Raw genomic sequence first — 22,100 nt, 5'->3', positions numbered from 1 at the left:
CGACATTTCTCATCCAAACCAAAGTATTTCAGGATCCAACTCCACCGTGAATCACCCCAATACAAACTGTGAATTATCAAACACATCACAGTAGGAATACAATCGAACAATATGAAAAGAAAGTCCACAGACCACCTAATTGACACCAACTATTCCGACGAAACAGAATGGAACAAGGATACAGATGAATGTCATAGGCTGGTACAATCTAACCACCCACACTAAGCTTTGCTCTAGCATGGCCTTCATTGATTTGGAACTGCTGTCCAATGCCTAAATGAGCCATCAAGAGCCAAACGAAAGTCACAAGCTCGCCTCCTTTACTAAGTACTTGGGCATGTGTCTCTGCTCTGCAATGACTTGCTGCATAGGACAACAACTCCGCCCATACTCTACACATGATCTTCCACTTTTCTTGCCCTCGCTCTCTCAACTCTTTGGCCAAGATGCATCCGTCAAACAAGACCGATTTGCTCCTATCTCCCTTCACGTGGATCGGCTCGGCGCCCTTGGCCTTCGTCATCACGTTGAGGATTTTCTCGCAGGCGTCATTCAGTTTGTTTTCTTTCTCGATTCCCCTCCTCTCGAAGAACTTCTTTGCCTCGGCGCATGTGTCCCGGAATCTTATCTCGCCGATGCCGGCCACATTGGACATCATTGTGGGTTGCTTGATCAGAAGGTACAACATGTATTCCGACAGGATCTTGCTGAACTCCCTATTCAAATCTTCCGTGCCATTTTCTGTGTTGTAGCAGAGTTCTGTAGCAACGTGCCATAAAAGAATGCTCCGATCGTACTCAACGCCTTCAACATATTTCATTATCTCCTTGCAATCTTTTTTCCACTCGCTATCCTGGAGAACCCACTGGCCTCTAGCCTCGTATATCTCCTTCGCCATTTCCGTGTCCTCTGCAAACATTGACTTAACTTGGAGCTCATCAAATATGAACTCCCACAACTTCTTAGGAAAGGGGTTCCTCGACACATATTTCAACGAATCGAGAACTTCGTCTAGACCAACACTTTCAGCAGCTAAATTGAAGGTCAGTATCAAGGCACGGGAAAATCTATGGGCGGTATCTACTAAATAAAAATCATTATCCAGTGCCCGAACAATCCAGTTGAGGCAAGATATCTCCAAACCAAGGATATACAAGGGAAAGATGCAGAGTTTACCAATGATCTTACTGCATTGGCCATCGAAAACATAGTGTAGAATGGCGTTTCCATTAAGAACTTCAGTCAGACCCAATTTATTTGAGAAACAATCAAAGATCTTCTGCAAACCATGGGAGATGGCCCTGATGAATGATGCAATTAATCTGAGGATTGCCCAAAAAGGTAGACCGAGATAAAACACTATTTTCCCGAGTATATCTAGCAAGATGCCAAAGATCTTTCCACAATTATCGCCACAGCAACCCTTTGACTTCTGGATTTTTTTCGGATGCTCATCAAGACAAACAGATAGAAGGTTGTAAGAGTAGATGGTTTCAGACCACCGACGAAACAATACAGGTGTATCCAACACCTCATACTCAGGCTGTGTCTGACACTTCGTAAAGGTTGGTTTGTTCATGCGAGTGATGAAGGCAACGTAGTTCTTACCAAAGAGCTTATTAAGGATGACAGAGTTTTTGATGGTAGCGACAGTCCAATCAGAGAATAGGAGCATGAACAGAGCAATTGCATCAAGGCCAATGGCTCCATATAGCAAACCATAGGTCACCCAAACATCGAATCTGTGGAATCCATTCTTCTTTAAGCGGGTGAACAGAACAAGAGCTCCTATGACAATACCTGAGGCTAAGAAGCGGAAGAAATAGCCCAACTTAGAATGTACCACCACCACCTTCGTGTAGAGGACCTCGTAGATGAAGTTAAGTTCGACTTGTATCACCTTGAATGCATCTTCAGCGGTTCTTTTGTGGAAAAATTCCCGGCTCATTCGCCGCTCATGGAAGGTGAAGATGAGGTCGACGATTAGACCCTTGAAGATGTCGAAGAAGTGGTAACCGTGCTTCACCACGCTAGCCTCATCAAGTTTGCCATCTTCAGCCTCGTAAATCGCCATTTTTGATTCTTTGTTGGGTTCCGGAATGATCTCTATGTGAGCTGGAAGCATGGCTTCCTTCAAGGAAGAATATTCATCCATGAGCTTCGCATAGTTAGGACCTGGGTCAGGCTTTTGGAGCATGGACTTCTTGAAACGTTTCAAGCTGGCAAGATACAGCGCTCGTGTCCTCTCTCCATACTTCACCACTCCAGCAACAAACATCAGAACTGTCGGGATCAGTAGCTTGTTTTTGGGGAGTGTTTGATAGAAGACATAAATGGCAGCTGAAACTTGAAAGACGAGGTTAAGCATGTGCCGGAGCCAGAGGGCATTATCTTCCAAAGCGAAGGCAGTGATTGTGTCCGGTCCTCCGAGATGTACCAGAAGAAATGGAGCCCAGAATGCTACGAGATTTTCATTGGCAGCTCCACCGGACTTGTCATCACTTTGCCTGCTGGAAATATGTCCGACAGCAAATGCAGCTGCCCAATCGGCGAGCAAATAAGCCGACCAGACAAGGAAAATGAGACACGCGTTAGCGCTTCTCTTCCTGAAAGGTGCAACAAGAATGAGGAATGCCTGCAATGAGAGGCTTAAAATGACCAGGCAACGGATGTTCCACGTCTCCCATACCGTCTTCAAGCTCTCTAGGATCGAACCGGCTGTCATATCTTCTCTCTCTCTCTTTTTTGTCAACTTCCAGTCACAGGATGTTAGGATTAGGTTTTGCCAAAGCTTAGAGGCAGAAGAAGGCCATCCAGTGGTCTGAGTAATATGGGAGAGATCTAGTTCATCCTGTCTGAATGCCTGGATTGTCTATAATATAAATATGGTCGATGAGAGCAAACACTGAAATTCTATTTTTGAACTGAAGCTAACATAACAAATAAACACTCACTTACCTAACTTTCTTGTAACCAAAGCAAGCCTTCCCATACCGCTAATAAGTTGAACAGGGGATGAAGGACTAATCTACAGGCTTTTTCATAGTTCAACAGGCTCCACTGAGGAAGGGCAATGTGAATCAGAGATCCAGCACATGCTCTTCATATGTACAAACAAACATATGGCCGCCTTCGCGCTGAAAGCTAAACTACTAAATCCTTGGCATCATTCGTCCTTTCTCATAGTCCGATGACTGGCAAATGCGCAAGTCATTGTTTATTGGGTCATAGTTGGTAGGTGTGGGTGCTCATGCTCATATTATAAAGGCAAGGACCCAATGCAGGAAGCTTTTTAAACAATTTAAGAGTTGAGGAAGACTTTGTAACCCTGACCAGAAGGCAAGAAGCAGTTGACCTAAAGAGAAAACGGAAAGGAGGGAAATAAAATAAATAAAAATCCACATGGGTTTGTCATCGTGTGCTGTATTTCCAGGTCACCTAGAACTTAAGAAGGTTGAATTCCTGAAACCATCTCTCCCTGGGAAGGTGTGATCGATACTGGCACACATTGAGCAGTATAAGTAGCCTACACGTCAGTTTTTCATTACAGCACCTTTCATGCATAAGCTACTTCCTTCCTCAGTACCAGTAAGAGTCAATATTAGCCTATTTTTATCTTCTTTTCCTTTTGCATTGCCAGTTGCAACACGAGGTTTGCATTTATATCCCCTTTCCATCTTATGATCTATCACAGAAACTTTCCTTGCTCTCTCAGATAGCCATGCCATCATCATCACATTCTGCTGATGCTCCCTTGCCCGTTAAGGGGATAATCGATAAACTTTCTGAATCCTTTCTTTCCAAGGGGAAAAATTCCTTTCCTAAATCTGTACCCAAAAATACCCATAGTGCTACCGACTCCAATGGTGTTCTTTGCTGTTGGAGTGCCAACCAGGCTCAACCTAACTCTACTCCTGTTCCTGCTGATCCGATTCCAAACAAGCTTGAACTATATGATCGGTTTAAGAAGTTAGAAAGAGATATCAAGTACGCAGAATGTGCATATACCAAGCTGAAGGACTTGGAGCAAAAAAGTGCACATACCAAGCTGAAGGACTTGGAGCAAAATTTCAGTGCCTACCAGACTCCTGAGCAACATTTCGGTAACCTCCGAAAGAATTGGAACAGTTTTCCTAAGTATAAATGGGAAGATGATATTCCCACCAAGGAAGTTTACGACAAGGTATCCTTACTCGAGGAAATGTTGAGAGACCTGAGACATCAGATTAAAAATGCTCTGCGAAAGAAAAAAGATGAATACCACGGCGGCGACGGTGGTGGAACTGTGGGCACAACGTTTGATGCATACTATTTGGTTGGTGAGAAGCAAAGTGAAGACATGAAGAAGAAGATTCAGGGGAGCTCTGCTTTCCTTGATTTTTATGAAGATTTTCTGGAGGTCTTCAATTATCTCGAACCCAAGACGAAGTTATGTTTGCTGTGTTTTTCTGTATTTCCAGAAAAAGCTGTTGTGAAGAAGAGGATTCTGGTGCAATGGTGGATTGGCGAGGGCTTCGTCGACGACCGTTCCGATGCTACGAGTATTCTGTGGAATATAGTAGCCAAAGGATTCATTGAACCCGACCTCGAGAATCGAAGACTGGCTGGCTTCAAGATGGATCCTTTGGTTCGCCTTGTTGTAGTAAGAATTGCGGAGGAATGTAGATTCCTCAGCTTCGATCCCTTGGGAGTTCCTGCAGACGACATCAGCTGGTCTCACCGGGCTTGTTTGGTGGTCAGGGGAAAAGAATCGTCTCGGGCTCGACTGACAAGGGGAGTGCATCAAGCGAAACTGCATACCCTGTTCAATGTCAATGATCCTTATCCAGATTTTAAAGAGGAGTGGTTCTCAAAGCTGAAAAATCTCAATGTGCTATGCCTCGGTGGTTGGCAGGGTTCGGCTGGTCAACATGTCGAAATAGAGGACACCGAATTCTTGGATGCCCTGGAGAATATGGAATATCTCAGGTTTTTAAGTCTTCAAGGTACTTCAAGAATAACCAAGCTCCCAGATTCCATATGCAAGCTCAAGAACTTGCTGGTTTTGGATCTCAGAGCCTGTCACAATTTGGAGGCGCTCCCTAAGAACATAGACGCGCTCAAGAACCTCACCCACTTCGACGTCTCTGAGTGTTACCTGCTCGATCACATTCCGGAAGTCCTTGCCTCGCTCACCCAACTCCAAGTCCTCAAGGGCTTTCTCATCGGTCAGTCAACAAGTAAAAAATCTTGTGGCCTCGAAGCTTTGGGAAAATTGAAGGAGCTGAGAAAATTGAGCATCAATACAGCCAGGGAAGACTTCCCTAGGCCGGAAGAGGTAAAAGTTCTGCGGAGTCTTGAGCATCTCGAGAAGCTGAAAATAACATGGCGAGGGAAACCATCAAAAACACAAAGTGGCAAGAGTTCTAGGCCAGAGAGGGCTTCACTGAACTCGCGGTATGAAAGGGCTGTTAAGAGGACATTCATAGATGGAAATTGTGCAAAGCAAGAAGATAGTTCGGCACAACATCCGACATCACCTCAGTCAGCAGGGCAGCCAGCGCTTGTCCCACAACCCAGTAAAAAATCAACTTCAATGGACGGCACGGCTGCTACGGGAGCTTCCCCAGATCCTGGAGAAAATAAGACAAACCTGCAGAAATTGGAACTCCAGTGTTTCCCAGAGACCACCCCACCTGGTTGGCTGACGGAAGGCAAACTGAAGCCGGAAAAGAAGCTATATATCAGCGGAGGAAAGCTCCAGAGCCTCCGTGCGGAACCGGGCAAGGACATAACATGGACAGTGCAGGTGCTGCGCCTGCGGTTCTTGAGAGATCTCAAGGGGGATTGGGGCGAGGTGCAAAAGTTATTCCCAGGGCTGGTTTACCTGGAGAAGGCAAAATGTCCCAGGCTCTCATTTTTCCCCTGCGATGAGAATGGAGTCTGGCTGAAGCAAGAGAGCGAGTCGGAAATGGCGGACCTGGGCTTGACATGGTCGTTCAGAAGACGTAGGACTCCATTAAAATGCACGTAGTTCTTACTCCTAGTGTGTATCTTTACCTGCGTTGTGACTTGGTTGTCAATGTTGCACAAAAAATGCTGGTCATTCTGTGTACGTTTATCTAATTTGTCTCATTTTGGAATCACTGTAATTGCTCTTCAGTACCTTACCCTCACACGTCCGGATCTCTCGTTTGCTTGCTGCCAACATCGTTTGCCAATATGTGCATGTCTCGACTGTTGCTCAGTATCATATAGTAAAACGTATTCTAAGACATGTTCGTGGTAGTTTACACCTTGGCCTTTCGCCTTTTGTCTCATAGTTCTCTCCACTTATTGGCCTTTGCTGATGCAGACTGAACTGGATGCAAATTTGCCCGACGTTCTATCTATCTCTGGTTATTGTAATTTTCTCGGCTCATGTTGCCTTTCATGGTGTGCCAAGAAACAACTCAATCTGGTCAACTCCATAACTGAAGCTGAGTACAGGCTCTTGCTTCAACGGCAGCTAAATTCACTTGGATTTCATACATACCGCGTGACATTGGAACCTACAAACCTCCAGCTTCATTACTTCTCTCATACAACATGTCGGCATTGCAAATCACAGTTAATCCGGCTTTTCATGCTTGGAAAAAGCATATTGATATTGATTATTATTTTGTTCGAGAAAAGGTTGTTCATGGCTCCATTGTCCCTCGCTATGTATTTTCTTCGTCACAAGTTGTTGATATTTTCATCAAAACCATTGTCAGTTTATGAACCAAATTCGATCTCCCCATTAACTATTTTGAAGGGAAGTATCGAGTTACAAATCAAAATAATCATAATCAGTAATTATAACGTAAAATCTTCTGCGAAACGGTGCGGAGATAGCACATCAAGCAAAGCATCCATGGGCTGATCTTGTGGAGATTTTTTTCCAATTTGTTTTTGTTCAACTTCCATTTAGATCAAATTGTTATCTTTTATCTTCTAACTTCCAATACGATTATCGGTGGTGATACCGTACAAAGTATCACCAAAATTTGTTTGTTTTATCGGCTCAGTTCTTTGTTTGATCATAGCCCTCAATCGCTCATATGATTACGCTACTTTGTTACCTAATTCGATTCGTCATTTAAATGTGATATTCATTTTCACATTTGAATAAACTCTCACTTTGCAAGTGGATGCCTCGAGTTTTTTTCGATCTTAAGGGGTTTGTTTTTTCGAGGCTTTAATCACAGATCAAAACATTTATTATCTGTTTTGAAAATAGCAGGTTAGTTCAGTGTCAGGGTCTAACTTTCGGGCACCTCATATAGTCCACCTCTTTATGCGATCTTAAAGATGCATTGCAGCCGCCTCCCCCCCTCCCCCCCTTCCCCCCAAAAAAAAATTGACAATATGCATTAGAAAAACATTAATTTAGATAGTGCAAGTTGGGAATTTATTAAAGAAAATGTACCCTAATTTGTTGTATCCGGTAATGCTTGCATTCATTATTTGTTCAAGTTGTTATTATTATATATATACCTAATCAAGAAGGGGTCAGTAGTATCTGTCGGACTGTTTTCATGACCACAAGTCTCATTTATTTGAATGCAGAATTTATTTGTTTGTTTGTTTGTTTTTTTTTTTGCGTGGCTTGTCATGCAAATAAGTTACTTGTTATATTAAATATGAATAAATAGCACATTCGAGCATTTTAGAAAATGGAGAGCTGTTTTTTTTTTCACGATAAACTATAATTAGGTACGATGTTGAATAAAAAGAGCACGTGAAATTTGATTAATGAGAGTTAGATACACATTCACAAAATGACAACACTCGCTATGATACCATGTTAGAAAATTTAACTAAAAAACTTAAGATAATAAATAAAAGAAAGTTATGTAAATATAAAGAATATATAAAATTCATTATCAAGCGTCGTGGGACAACAATTTAACACTTTTGACTGGGGTAGGCTCACGGCCCACCCATGGAGAAAAGAGAGCATTGAGAGAGAGAGAGTGAGAAGAAGACAATCAATGACAGCATTTATTGTTGCATGTGCTCAGTCTTTTTCAGCCTACTGGAGAGAGAAAAGAGAGTTTCGATTCTAATTTTTTATTTCATGTCCAAGGACACGTGTCGCCCTTTAAATGGAGTTTAGTAGGCTTGTCACACCACATAGGCTGATGACATGTGGTTCCAAGCCACTGAATATTTTCTCGTGTTTCTCACTACTGTTTTTGTTTTAAGTTCAAGTTGCGATCATACAAAAGCCAACGCCTCGCCTGTCCATGTTTTGGATTATACGCCTTCAACTAAAGAACAGTCTTTAGTTTCTGGTGCTTGTCATTAGAGGTGAGCATGGTCGGGTGAGCCGGATCTAAATCTAAACCTTAAAACTGATCCTGTTATAATTGATTTTTAATTTTTAGAATCGAGAATTGATCCTATTTATCTTGGAACCTGTTTTTGGAACCGATCCTATTTTTCGGTCCGGTTCTAGGGTCCATCCGAGAACCTATTTTTTTTTAATCAAAATAATATAAGAATCGATGAAATAAATAATAAAAATTACAATCCACCAAAAGCAACAATCTAAAATATAATAATAAATAATACGACGAGATGGGAATAAACATAGGATTGAGAGGAGGTGAGGGTCGTGAGGCAACCAAAGGGCAAACGATGTTGGACTGAACACTAGGTTTTCTTTTTTATTTTAATTTTAAAAAAGTAACTAAAAACCGATTCTAAAATCGGTCCGGATGAGTTTACACCTAGAACCGGAAACCGGACTGATTTCAACCGGTTCCCAAAAATTGGAACCGATTCCCCGACCGATTTGAGCAGGAACCGATTCCCGACCTTATTTTTCGAGTGGGCCGATCCGGGTTCCCGGTAAACCCGGTCCGGTTGCACACCCCTACTTGTCATAAACACTAAAAACCGCCTCATGCTTCGAGCAAGAACAGATTACAGTTAGAATAATTACATTATTATATTTGTTTAGAAAGTTAGATTAACAAGGCCAGTACTTTTTACAGATAAAAAGTTTTACTTCATGTGAAATGCCGTCTATAGTTACTATCGCAATATATATATATTGCAATCTCTAAGAACAATATGAAATCAGTGGTGGAAAAATTAGTCCAAAATAAAATTTTGTGCTATGAAATTTTTTTTTTCTATTTCAGCGTCTTGTTTTCGTAATTTTACATAAGATACATGGTAAATTAATGATTCCTCAATGTGTTTAATCAATATTTTTTTTGTTTAATGTGATTGCAAAATAATTGTCCCGTTACATGAAATTTCTTGGATACGATAATATTCTTTTCATCCATGAAGTTCAATGTGTTTTTTATTGGCAAGTTCGGCTGGTTTTTATTAATTTATCAAATAAATATAGAACTGATATGTATCAAGTTAAGAACGTGTGATTATGTTATAAAAATATCACACTATAATAATCATTTTTGTAGCTAGTTATGAGTGTGATACCCCATATAAATTATCGAGAGGCTACAGTTTAATATATACAATTTTTACATCTTTTTTAATGATTAATTTAAGATTGATATTAAATTACTCATAAATTTTAGAATATATGTAATTTAGCACAAAATTAATAGTAGAATCGGAAAGATAATACATAATATTTTTAGCATTGACTAATATAATCACCAATTAGGATACAAATTATATCATGAATAACACAATATATATATTAAAATTTAGATAATACCTAATAGTGACCATATAGTATTATGATGATTATGATATTTTTTAATATGGTGTATAACTATGTATTTGCAAGATAATATGACTACTAGTTCATTAATTTTTTTATTTTTCATGTAATAATTTATTTATTAATCATATCATATGTGGTTTGTCAAAATAATTGTAATGAGTAATATGAATAAAATTATTGATAATATACATTAATAATCTACTATTGGTAGTGTAACTAACAAAAAAAGAAAAAGAGAAAAACAGGGAAACGGTGTAATGGGCAGTCAATTTGTAATAAATTTGTAATGTAATAGTCATTACTGCAACTAAACGCACGCCAAAATGCTAATAAGTATAACTACTTTCTCCTAAATTTCTCCCTATAAATTGGATTTTGGCTCAACTACTTTCTCCCAAGTTCCTCTCTCTAAATTAGACTTTGGCTCATGCGCTCCTGTAAATCTAAAAAGTTAATTGTGCAGTTTAACACATTTTTCTTATGATTCCAATGGAATTTTCAATTGCAGAAGAAGACAAGACGTTGTCAGTGGCCAGCATGACAAGGACTTCCTATCAATTTAGGTTTCGCTATACTGCAATGAATAGTGTTAATAACCTTGAGAATGGTGCTGCCCAAGTCAAAGTCAACCCATGAGTCATTTCAAAATTTTTACCTTTTAAACAAAAAAAAAGCCAACATTTTTTTAGCCAAAAAAAAAAACAAAAAGACTAATATTTTGATCAATGAAACAAAAATCTAATGTGTTTATCTTGCAGAATTATAATTATACACATATGCAGATGCACATGCTCATGCACCTTTTCCAATCTGGCAGAAGACATACAAAAATATGGTGTCGTTTTGATTGTGATGTGAGTACATTATGGCACGCCTCCTGTTAAGGACATTGAAAATCTCAGAAAAGGAAGCTTTCCATGTGCAAAATCCAACTTTTCTCGAAAAGTCTTGTTGAGTGAGCTTTGGTCTCTCTCTTCTGTGCAGAAATCCGCAGAAACAGAGCAAGAAACCTTCGTTTGTCTGACAGAAGTTTACCTGCAATTGTCCGACCAAGAGTTTACTTTGTCAAGAAGATCTTTTGGGAAGCATTTTAAGGAGTTGACATGGCTCAGGAGATGGAGAAATTTTTACTGGAGAAGTTGAGCAAGGGGCTGGAGCGTAAAGTGGGGAAGGGCTCCAAGATCGCCTACTCGGGTCGCCTTGGAGAGTTGGAGACTCTGATCGACGGGAAACTGAAATCGTCCACAGCGGATGATAAATTAATCAGGGACAAACTTTACTCCCTCAACAATGTCCTGACCGAGTGCCAGACGGTATCCAAGAATCAGATCTATGCCAATATTCTGATTGGGAATAAACTCAAAAGTATCAAGGACGAATTGGAGAACACAGGTGGGAGTAATAGCATTCCCCAGGGTGACACCGAAGGAAGCTCGTCCGATGGCAAAAACAGCTTCCTTCACGTTCCGGATCAGTCCCAACGAGATAAGCAGGATTTCAAAGAGTACGAGAACGAAATTTCGTTGCTGGAATCTTTAGTCCAGAAAGAAAGTGCTGAGCAATTCAGGGCGATTGCTGTGGTGGGGAGTGGCGGGATTGGTAAAACGGCACTATGCCGACAGTTTTTCAAGAAGCAAGCAAAGAAAGAGACCCGAAATCCAGACACGGCAAAAATGGTGCAGAAACCGCACAAGGAAGAAAAGACCAAGAAACCGCACAAGGGGGAAGAGACCCAGAAGCTGAACAAGGAAGAATCGACGCAGAAACTGAACAAGGAAGAAAAAGTGAACAAACCCAACGAGGAAGAAGGAACCCAGAAACAGGACAAGGAAGATTCGACTCAGAAGATGCTGCCGTCTAGCAAAGATCTGAAGTATTGTCCTAGAATTTGGGTGGACATGCCGAGGCTGCCTGATGAGGATAAAAACCAAAAGGAGGCAGTAATGAAGAGTATTCTAAGAAATCTAGGTGTTGAAGAGGAAACCCTTGAATCTCCATCTTCTGCTCCTGATCTGAATGGAATGGTCAGTTTGCTTCATCAGCAACTTTGGGGGAAGAAGTACCTGATTATTTTGGATAGTGTCCGCGGGAACGAAAAGTGGTACTATGATCTGGGTTCCTGCTTGGTCCCCGGCAAAAACTGGGGCGACCGCCTTGCCTATGGATTCCCAAAAGGATACGGAGGCGCGGTCATCGTCACGAGCAGGAACGAGGAACTGGCTATGAGAATGGTTGGCGAGGAGAATCTGCATAGGATGATGCCAGCTTCATACGATGAAGTTTGCTGGTCAGTATTTCGAGGTTCAGCTCAGGAAGGTCTCAGTCAATTCGATTTCCCAAATGAGGGGCAATTGAAAGCGGAGGTCTGCCGGAAATGTGCCGGCATTCCATTAGCTGCCAAGGTGATGGGTCAGATTGTCAACAAACAACTTCAAGAGGAATCTGCAAAAGGTGCGAATCCGCAATAAGAATGGTGTGGCTTTCTAAGGTTGTTCATTCGCACATCTGTTTGATTTAGTATCATGAGAAAGACTTGTCTTTTGATTTTGAATAAATCTGTGTTTCCAGAAACTGGTATTTGATTTTTGGAACCCGGATCTTTCTTCATGCCTGGTTCATTCGGTAGCTATGCAAGAAACAATAGCTGATAGCTTTGTATCCAGCATGCCTAATCTTGTAAACATGCATAACACGTCACGGTAGAATTGATTATGTATTAGTCTTTGGATGACTATAAGACTAACCGTCTATCTTGGGCCACAAAAAACAAACAATAAGTAGTTAAAAATTATTGTGGTTCTACTCTTTCAAGAATTTGGCATGACTAGAGTGAGTTTTTACTCTGCGTTCTCATCAATCATATTAAGAGAACCTATAGTTCTTTGACATGGAAGATTGCAAGGTCGATGTTAAACACATGAGAGAGCCATATTGTCTGCGCAAAGCCCTGGCTTACCTCTAGATATGATGACTTCATTCGTAACTACTTTCCCCATGGAAAATTACCTACTGATCATGCGGATAGCTTCCTAGAGATACAATGGCTCCTAAACTGGTGCATGAATGTGATCCTTCCGTTCGAACATTCATTTACAAATCACCTCATTGTATTTACTAGGGATAATTACACAAATAATTTATGATCTTTGAACCAATGTGCAATGTTATTTTGAACTTTTAATTTGTCCGATATAGTCCTTGAACTTTTAGTAAATGTTCAATAGAGTCCCCGAACCATCCGAAAATGTCCAATATTATCATTTCGTTAATTCAAATTCAGGGAAAATATGGGACATTCTCATATAGTTGAGGGACTAAACTGAACATGTACTAAAAATTCAAAAACCACATCGAACGAATTAAAAATTCAAGAGTCATATTGCACATTGGTCTAAAGTTTAGGGATCACATGAAATAAGTTAAAAATTCAGGAATAATATTGCATATTGGGCCCAATTTCAGGGACTATTAATGTCACTTTCCTTATTTTCTAAGACAAAACTTTGGAAGACTCGAGAGGCGACTTCGACTTGAGCAAAACAAAGACTAATAACGACAGGAGGTCTTTCTAAAATGTAAACACAGGACTTTTGCTGCACATATTCCAAAACCATTACATTATTTTTATGACTTTAGTAATGCTAGCAAGTAGCAGCTAATTATGTTTTGTTTTTTCGCTTCATTAATTAACCCCATTATGTGTAAAGTTAACCGACAGTTAGACAGACCGAAGCACCTCATCTAGAATCTTATGGTAAAAATTAAGCATGCATAAGGTTGCTATTCAAAATTGTCAGCTTCTCCTATTTCTCTAAACAAGTACTAATCTTCCAAATTGATTTTTTAAAAATGCATTTATTAGCCGCCCCATAACTAGCATGTGCTTGCACGGATCAGCAGCTATAAAATAGTGGGAGCACTGAAATTTCTGGTGGATAAAGGTGCATCCAGATTTATCTTTTTCCCTTTTTATTTCTTGGTACTCACTTTTAGGTATGGAAAAAAAATATAAGAAAAGTTTTAAACTTATTGCATTGATACAAATTCAGTTGTAAATGACTAAACCTTTCAATTGGACCAATTTAGTCTTACCTTTCACTTTGGTACCAATTTAGTTCACTAGGCTAATTTAGGCTGAAAATTATTGATGTGGTTGCTAGCCGTCTTACGTTGCAAGGTCGGTGTTGACATGGACATTTTAAAACATTTTCGAACTTTATTTTTCTATTTTTTCTTTTCTTTTTTCTTTCTTCCCCTTTTCTTTTTGCCGGTGGTCGGTGAGGGCTAGCATCACCTAGGTGATGTTGCCTCGTCGCCCACACGAGAGTGTCGGTCTTGCTGGATTACATCGGCGAGGCCCCCCTCGTCAGATCTAGCCTCGTCAAGCTTTACCTGGGTGAGGGTGAGGCCCTACGAGCGTAGCCTAGGTGAGGTTCGACAACAAAATATCTGCCCTTGCCCTTGCCCTCGCTCTAGCAACGCTAGAAGAGGCCGCCCTAGCTTGGGTGAGGGCCTCGTCAAATATGATGAGGGGACCCTCACCGACGCTTGCCCTCACCTAAGTGAGGCCGACCCTCAACCATGGCTTGTGGACAGTGACCTACCATTGGCAAAAAGAAAAGGGGAAGAAATATGTGTGTATGTGCGCGCGCGTGTGTATTAAAAATATCCATGACAGTGCCAATCATACGTAGCACGACCTTCGTCCATGTCAATGATTTTTCATCAAATTGGTTGAATGCATTAAATTGGTACCTAAGCAAAAATATTTAGGACTAAATTGATTCAACTGAAAAATTGATGACTAAATTTATACAAATATAATAAGTTTATGATTTTTTTGATACTTTTCTCGTTGGTAGGTCACTAGACCAAAATTGTAAATATAACAAATTTGCATGGTCATACTTTAAAGTTGAGGGTAGGATTACTAACATTTGAACTTCAACATCGAAAAAAGAAATTATTGAATTGAAAATTCCAGTTAAAAGAATGAGTTTGGAGAAAACACTATGAAAAATGGGTTAAGGGGACAATTTAAATTGGGAAAATTTCAAATAAGGGCTCCAAATCCTTTCATTTTCTCAAATAAGGGTCCTGAAGTGGTCATCATTTCGGATAAGGGCTTGCAATCCCTTCTTTGTCTCAAATAAGGGTCTAACCTCACCGGCTAGCCAAAAATTTCGGCCAATCAAGGGTATTTCCGTCAAAATATAATTTTAACTTAATTTTTAGTTAAACTAAATTAAAAAAAATGTAAAAGTATAAAAAAAAAAAAAAAAAGAAGAGGAAGCCACATGCGGCAAGACCTTGCCCTCCCACATGTGGTTACTACCAACCAAAGGCGAGGGCCCGGTAGCCCTTGCCATTGACGAGAGAGGGGCCGCAACCCTCCCCTAGATCTAGGCAAGGTCGCCAACCCTTGCCCGGGTTTGGGGGTGGGCCACGGCCTCCGTTGGTCCTCGGCGACCGTCGCAGAGGGTCGGCGACAGGTGTCTAGGTCCGGTGGAGGCCACGGCCCACCCTCGAACCCGGGCCATGAGGTCCTCGCTCTAGTCGGCGGGGTTGGTGGCCCTCGTCGAGGCACCGACAACCCCGCTGGCTATCGCCGCCGCCCCATTAGTGTTGGGGCGGTGGCCACAAGCGAGAGAGCAACCCCCTCCCGCCTATGCTTCTTTCTTGCTTTATTTTATTTTATTTTTTGGAAAAATAGAAAAAAGAAAAGTACAAGAAAATGCCTCTAATCAATAATGAGTCGAGTCCTTTTTTGAGACTGGTATGGCTATTTCAGGCCATTATTTGAAATAATGCCCACTTTAGGCCCTTGTTTGAGATAATGAAGGCACTTGAGGCCCTTATTTTAAAAAATGAAGGGACTTGGGACCCTTTTTTGAAATTTTCCCATTTAAATTGGACAAAAGGACACTTGGACTATTAGTATTTGTATACGGCACTCATTTCGATGCTGATTTTTTTTATTACTTAAGTGTCAAATCGAAGAAAAAAAGATCACTTTAGTGATGATGCGCACACCACGTTGCTAAATTTTTGGCATCATTCGTCCTTTCTCATATCTGGGATGACCACGTAACGCGCTAAGTCATTGCTTATTGGGTCACAATCGGAAGGTGTGGAGTGCTTGTGCCCATATTGTAAAGGCAAGGGCCCAATGCAGAAAAGCTTTTCAAACTGCATAAGAGTTGAGGAAGACTTTGTAACCCCGTCCACGCTTTCGGAAGACATGATCCAGTTGACCTCAAGAGAGAATAAAAATGAGGGAACTTATAAAAGAAAATATATTAAATGCCACGTGGGTTTGTCATAGTGAGCTGTATTTCCAGCTCACCGAGAGCTTAAAAAAGTTGACTGCATAAGAGTTGAGGAAGACTCTGTTACCCCGTCCTTGGTACCGTTAAGAGTCAATATTAGCCTTTCTTTTATCTCCTTTCCCTTTTGCATCGCCAGTTGCAACGCGAGGTTTGCATTTATAGCACCTTTCAATCTCATGATATATCACAGAAATTTTCCTCACTCTCTCCGGTAGCCATGCCATCATCATCTTCTTCTGCTGCCGCACCCTTGCCCGTGCAAAGGATAATCGACAAGCTTCGTGAATCCTTTCTTTCCAAGGTAAGAAATTCCATTCCCAAATCTGAACCCAAGAATGCCCGTAGTGCTACCGACTCTAATGGTGTTCTTATTGGCGTATGGTTCATATTCCCCTCGATAGGAAAGCACAGAGTTCTAGAGAGCTTTTATAGTTTGAGCCCATATTTTTTCATTGATAATTTGAGTTGGGGCCCTGAATAGCTATTGCTCTTTTTCTTGTGATTGAGGGATGTAATGAAATGTGTGAGGTGCTAATTATAGTGAAATTTTATATTAGACGTAGCTCTTGTTTAAGAATGAATCAGGATAAAGCCTTGTGTCTCGATTTCCCTTTCTCTTTTTTTATACTTTACTTCGTTGTGATTGAGAGCCGAATCCTAACAGTTCTTTGCTGTTGGAATACCAACCAGGCTCAACCTAACTCTAGTCCTAGTCCTGCTGATCCGATTCCAAACAAGCTTGAACTATATGATCGGTTTAAGAAGTTGGAAAGGGATATCAAGTACGCGGAACGTGCACATATCATTCTGAAGGGCATGGAGCAAAATGTCAGTGCCCACCAGGCTCTTGAGCAACATCTTGGTAACCTCCAAAACGTGTGGAACATTTTACCTAAGTTTGAATGTGAAGCCGATGTTGTTCCCACCAAGGAAGTTTGCGACAAGGTATCCTCACTCGAGGCAATGTTAACAGACCTGAGACACCATATTAATGCCGTGCAACAAGGAAAAGATGAATACCACGGCGGTGAGGCTGGTGGAACTGTGGGCACGACGTTTGATGCATACTATTTGGTTGGTGAGAAGCAAAGTGAAGACATGAAGAAGAAGATTCAGGGGAGCTCTGCTTTCCTTGATTTTTACCACGAATTTCTGGAGGTCTTCCACGATCTCGAACGCAAGACGAAGTTATGTTTGCTGTGTTTCTCTGTATTTCCAGAAAAAGCTGTTGTGAAGAAGAGGGTTCTGGTGCAATGGTGGATTGGAGAGGGCTTTGTCAACTCTCATTCCGACACTACAAATATTTTGCGGAATATAGTAGCCGAAGGATTCATTGAACCCGACCTCGAGAATCGAAGACTGGTTGGCTTCAAGATGGATCCTTTGGTTCGCCTTGTGGTTGTAAGAATTGCAGAGGAATGTAGATTCCTCAGCTTCGATACGATGGGAGTTCCTGCAAACGATATCAGCTGGTCTCACCGAGCTTGTTTGGTGGTCAGGGGTAATGAATCGTCTCGGACGCAATTGACAAGTGGACAACATCAAGAGAAACTGCATGCCCTGTTCAATGTCAATGATCCTCATCCAGATTTTACAAAGGCCTGGTTCTCAAAGCTGAAAAATCTCAATGTGCTACGCCTCGGTGGTTGGCAGGGTTCGGCTGGCCAACATATCGAAATAGAGACCACTAAAGTTTTGGATGCGCTGGAGAATATGAAATATCTCAAGTTTGTTAGTCTTCAAGGTATTTCAAGAATAACCAAGCTCCCAGATTCCATATGCAAGCTCAAGAACTTGCTGATTTTGGACCTCAGAGCCTGTCACAATTTAGAGGCACTCCCTAAGAACATAGACGCGCTCGAGAACCTCACTCACTTGGACATTTCCCAGTGTTACCTGCTCGATCACATTCCGGAAGGCCTTGCCTCGCTCTCACAACTCCGAGTCCTCAAGGGCTTTTATATCGGTCAGTCAACAAGTAAAGAATCTTGTGGGCTCGAAGCTTTGGCAGCATTGAAGTATCTGAGAAAATTGAGCATCAATACATCAAGGAAAGATTTCCCGAGGAAGAAAGAGGTACAGGTTCTGCAGGGCTTTGAGCTTCTTGAGAAGCTGACGATAATATGGCTACTTATGCCGTCGAGAGAACAGACTCGTGAGAGTTCTAGGCCAGAGAGGGCTTCATTAAACTCACGGTATGAGAGGGCTTTTAGAAGATGCATATGTGGAAATAGAGCAAAGCAAGAAGATAGTCCGGCACAACCTCTACCATCAGCCCAGTCAGCAGGGCAGCCAGCACTTGTCCCACAACCCAGTAAAAAATCAAGTTCAACGGACGGCACGGCTGCTATGGCAGCTTCCCCAGATCCTGGAGAAAATAAGACAAACCTGCAGAAATTGGAACTCCAGTGTTTCCCAGGGACCAGACTGAATGCTTGGCTGACAGAAGGCAAACTGAAGCCAGAAAAGAAGCTATATATCACTGCAGGGAATCTCCAGAGTCTCTGCGTGGAACAGGGCAAGGACATAACATGGACAGTGCAGGTACTGCGCCTGCGGTCCTTGAAAGAACTCAAGGGGGATTGGGGTGAGGTGCAAAAGTCATTTCCAGGGCTGATTTACTTGGAGAAGGCAAAATGTCCCAGGCTCACATTTTTCCCCTGCGATGAGAATGGAGTCTGGCTGAAGCAAGAGAGTGAGTCGGAAATGGTAGACCTGGGCTTGACATGGTCGTTCCGAAGACGTAGATCTACTTTGCAATGCATATAGTTCTTGCTCTTAGCATGTACCTTTATCTGAATTGTGCCTCAGGTTCTCAATTGCAGTATCAGGAAAACGCAATGTGGTCGCAACATTATATCTTCTGCACTGAAACTGGTCATTCTGTGTATGTTTATCATGTTTGTTCATCAGACAGAATTCTAGGAGCAGACCATCTCTCTCTCCCTCTGTCTCCCCACTCCCTGCGTGTGCGGGAGCGAGTTAGAAAGAGTCTTTGCTTTGTTGCCTCTTATTTCGCGTTTATTCTTCTTCCATTAGAGAACACGGTTTTGCGCTGCGCTTCGAGCAAAAATAAAACACACTTATAACTTTGATGTCTTTTTAAAGACGGTTTTTTTTTAAACACTTATAACTAAGTCACAAATATATAGTTTTCTAGCAACTTAAGAGAATAAATTTGATGTCTTTTTAAAGACGGTTTTTTTTTTTTCCATTTGAATGTCGTCTATAGTCACTATCACAATCACTTTGACCGCAATCAAAATTAAAACAATTTCACCATGTCGTTGTTCTATTAAAAATACCGAAATCAAAATTAAAATAGAATCCTTCCCTAAGTTGATCGAAGCATCCTTTCTTCGATAGGAGTCCAACTGGCTGCTTATGGTAAGGAGGTGAGATTCAGTTTATGTAATTGCTAAGAAGGAGCTACGTCCGTGATGGAGAATCTAGTTTAGGCGCGAGGCGTTCGGATATACGTGTGTGTTGTGTTAGAGAACTCTCATATTGAAGAATTAATGTGGTATGGAACAGTTAATATATACAAATTGGTTCATAACTCATTGGCTTAAACTTTTGAGTGAAGGTATGTTGGCCCAAAACCACTATAACAAGTGCCATGACCAGCTATCAAATATGTACATAGAGCTCGTTGAACCTCCTACTTGGGGCTTGCCCTCTCGATCACTAATGATCATTTACACCAAACTCGGAATACAGCTCACTGAACCCGAAAGACAAAATAGAACTCATTTGCACCAAACTCAAAATACATATCAAACCTTTGCAACCAAAATGAATTATATATTACTTGAACATAATATCACTATGCACATTTAATACATAAAATATAACTCATTTACACTAAACTTGGAACATATCAAACCTTTACGACCAAAATGAACATCATAGATTCATAGCAAAAGTATTCGTTTCAGACCACAATCTCAAAACAAATATCAATAGTCTAACCCATTGATAAATCAATCTCGTGCTCAAGAATCTAACTATGGGTAAAAGGCGATCGAGGTTCCTCACTTGGCAAGGTCTCCACTTATAATACCGGTGGTTTGTCCTACAAGGATTTCCTAAACTAGTATGCTCATACTCACAAACCCCATTCCCACAAGCCCCTCAAACGGGTTCATAGCAATCTTGAGCACCACACAACTCATATTAGCATCCTCCCATAAACTGGTTTTATAAACCAAGTCACATGACTTTTCACAATTCCATTTGTCAATAAAAACGCGTTTCATAAACCAATACATATAGTTTTTGACAATTACTTTCATAAAGCCTTTAGCCGAAAAAATTCACATACCATCCTTTCAACTACTGCAAAGTCATTTTATAATCCAGGTTCACATGTTAACGTATGGATACATATGTACCTTTGCAACACATTTTCTGAAGTGTTTGCTAAATTATTCATACAAATCAACCCAAGCTATGTTCAAAAGCTACTATGCCTTTTCCAATGACAAATGCTAGTAAATGCTCAATCCATTTTTATGCATCAAATATGCTCTAAACATCGCTTTTACTTTTATTTTTTCGAAGAAACAAATCAATTGATGAACTCATAGTATACAGCAACACACCGAACTTCAAAATCTCATTCTGGGCAAACCGTAGCTTCAATTCAACATTCGTCAAGTCCTATTGCTTCACAACAACCTAAAGTTCATTTCTTATGCAAAAACACAATCAGACGACCATGCTATCGGACACATAAATTCAGACTCTACACAAATCTAAAATGGTGCCTTAAATCCAAAATTTTTCTCTATTTAGACGAATAAAGGCTTCGATTCTTACCCGGTGCAGCAAGAGGACGTTGATTTGGCTTGTTGTGGCGTTCGGATCATGAGGGCGCCAGGGTTCTCGCTCTTTCCCTCTCTGTGTCGAGCTCCCTCGTTAACGTCGATGGTCTCTGCTAAAGAAGGAGAAATTTGGGGTTGGGCTGGGGTCAGGTTAAAGGACAATGGGCTCACTTATTTAATTTGTGGCTCATTTATTACAAAATAGGTCCAATTGCATATATTGAACAGTTCGAACTTGGGCTCCTTCTTTGCAATCTTGATCTCTCTAGATGAAGGTATCGACAATTGGATTGTTGCTTCTGCTGGACTAAATTTCTCGTCCCTACTATGATTTTTGACTTCTAGTGGACGCAATCTTTTTTTTTTTAATTGTAATTTTTCGAGTTTGTAGTAGACCCGTTAAAATGAGTTATAAACCCATTTATTAACCCATATACGGTGGAACCGAGTTGTTATATGGATTAGTAATATTCAAAAATTGAATTTAAACATTATATAACTATTAAATGAATCCTAAAGGGATTTACAACTTATTTAGGCTCCGTTTGTTTCACGAAAAATATTTTTTTGAAAAATAATTTTCCTAATTTTCGGCTTTTGGGAGGCGGAAAATGGATAGTCAACAGAAGATATCTTTCGGTCAATGGAAAAAAACCTTCTAAAGTTGAGGAAAATGATTTCCGTTTTCAAAAAACCGAAAATCATTTTCCTATCTCATGGCCTCCGTGAATACTGAAATCCCTTCCCACGTTTTTTGCTCCTTCTACTCTCTCTCGAAAATCCCCACTCTCTCTCAAAAGTGCCCCTTTCTCTCCCCTCTTCTCCTTCTCGTTCTCTCTCCTCACGGCTGGTTTTCTCTTCCACGCTCGATTCCAGACGGAGTTGCAATCTTGGAATCGCCTTGACGGCGAGCTCAAGGCGGCGAGGCGAGCCACAAGTTTGCCAAATCTCCTCATGAGGCCACGATTCACCTCGCCAGTCGCGAGGCTCGGATCTCCTCGTAAGGCCACAGTTTGCCTCGCGGCCTCTTTGATGGCGAGCTCGAGGCGACGAGGCGAGCCACGAGCTCGCCGACGGTGTCGATCTCGCCGATTGGTAGCGAGGCTCGGCTGCCGGTCGCCATGGTCAGTGGCTGTCCCGTGAAAGATGTTCCAACGAAGGCGACGAAGTTTGATGCTTGCCTTTTGCTTTTTCTGGTTGGCGTTTGGCCTCTCGGAAAAAGAAACGGCGGCG

At 41.2% G+C, this 22,100-nt stretch overlaps 4 protein-coding genes across 4 annotated transcripts; 3 read left to right on the top strand and 1 right to left on the bottom strand.

Moving 5' to 3' along the window:
- Positions 1-208: 208 nt before the first annotated feature.
- LOC115739695 lies at positions 209-2,725 on the bottom strand. The gene has a single exon (XM_030672918.2). It carries the CDS (start codon positions 2,723-2,725, stop codon positions 209-211), a length of 2,517 nt encoding a protein of 838 aa, XP_030528778.1.
- Positions 2,726-3,721: 996 nt separating this feature from the next.
- LOC115739694 lies at positions 3,722-6,013 on the top strand. Its single transcript, XM_030672917.1, has one exon. It carries the CDS (start codon positions 3,722-3,724, stop codon positions 6,011-6,013), a length of 2,292 nt encoding a protein of 763 aa, XP_030528777.1.
- A 4,718-nt stretch (positions 6,014-10,731) lies between these two features.
- On the top strand, positions 10,732-12,225 carry LOC115739801. The gene has a single exon (XM_030673067.2). It carries the CDS (start codon positions 10,816-10,818, stop codon positions 12,178-12,180), a length of 1,365 nt encoding a protein of 454 aa, XP_030528927.1. The 5' UTR covers positions 10,732-10,815; the 3' UTR covers positions 12,181-12,225.
- Positions 12,226-16,258: 4,033 nt separating this feature from the next.
- Positions 16,259-18,966, top strand: LOC115739693. Its single transcript, XM_030672916.1, has 3 exons — positions 16,259-16,342; positions 16,732-18,750; positions 18,853-18,966. Exons 1-3 carry the CDS (start codon positions 16,259-16,261, stop codon positions 18,964-18,966), a joined length of 2,217 nt encoding a protein of 738 aa, XP_030528776.1.
- The last annotated feature ends 3,134 nt before the right edge of the window (positions 18,967-22,100 follow it).

This window comes from Rhodamnia argentea, chromosome 9 (assembly GCF_020921035.1).
Source record: "Rhodamnia argentea isolate NSW1041297 chromosome 9, ASM2092103v1, whole genome shotgun sequence".
NCBI classification, from domain to species: Eukaryota; Viridiplantae; Streptophyta; class Magnoliopsida; order Myrtales; family Myrtaceae; genus Rhodamnia; species Rhodamnia argentea.
Note: the sequence above shows the minus strand (reverse complement) of the source record. Positions and strands in the feature narration are given on the sequence as shown.

Excerpts from the sequence above, each read along its gene's own strand:
- LOC115739694 (XM_030672917.1), top strand. The coding sequence starts at position 3,722 with ATGCCATCATCATCACATTCTGCTGATGCTCCCTTGCCCGTTAAGGGG.
- LOC115739693 (XM_030672916.1), top strand. The coding sequence starts at position 16,259 with ATGCCATCATCATCTTCTTCTGCTGCCGCACCCTTGCCCGTGCAAAGG. Across the intron at positions 16,343-16,731 it reads GTGAATCCTTTCTTTCCAAG|GCTCAACCTAACTCTAGTCC; the intron begins GTAAGAAATTCC and ends AATACCAACCAG. Across the intron at positions 18,751-18,852 it reads AAGAGAGTGAGTCGGAAATG|GTTCTCAATTGCAGTATCAG; the intron begins GTAGACCTGGGC and ends ATTGTGCCTCAG.
- LOC115739801 (XM_030673067.2), top strand. The coding sequence starts at position 10,816 with ATGGCTCAGGAGATGGAGAAATTTTTACTGGAGAAGTTGAGCAAGGGG.
- LOC115739695 (XM_030672918.2), bottom strand. The coding sequence starts at position 2,725 with ATGACAGCCGGTTCGATCCTAGAGAGCTTGAAGACGGTATGGGAGACG.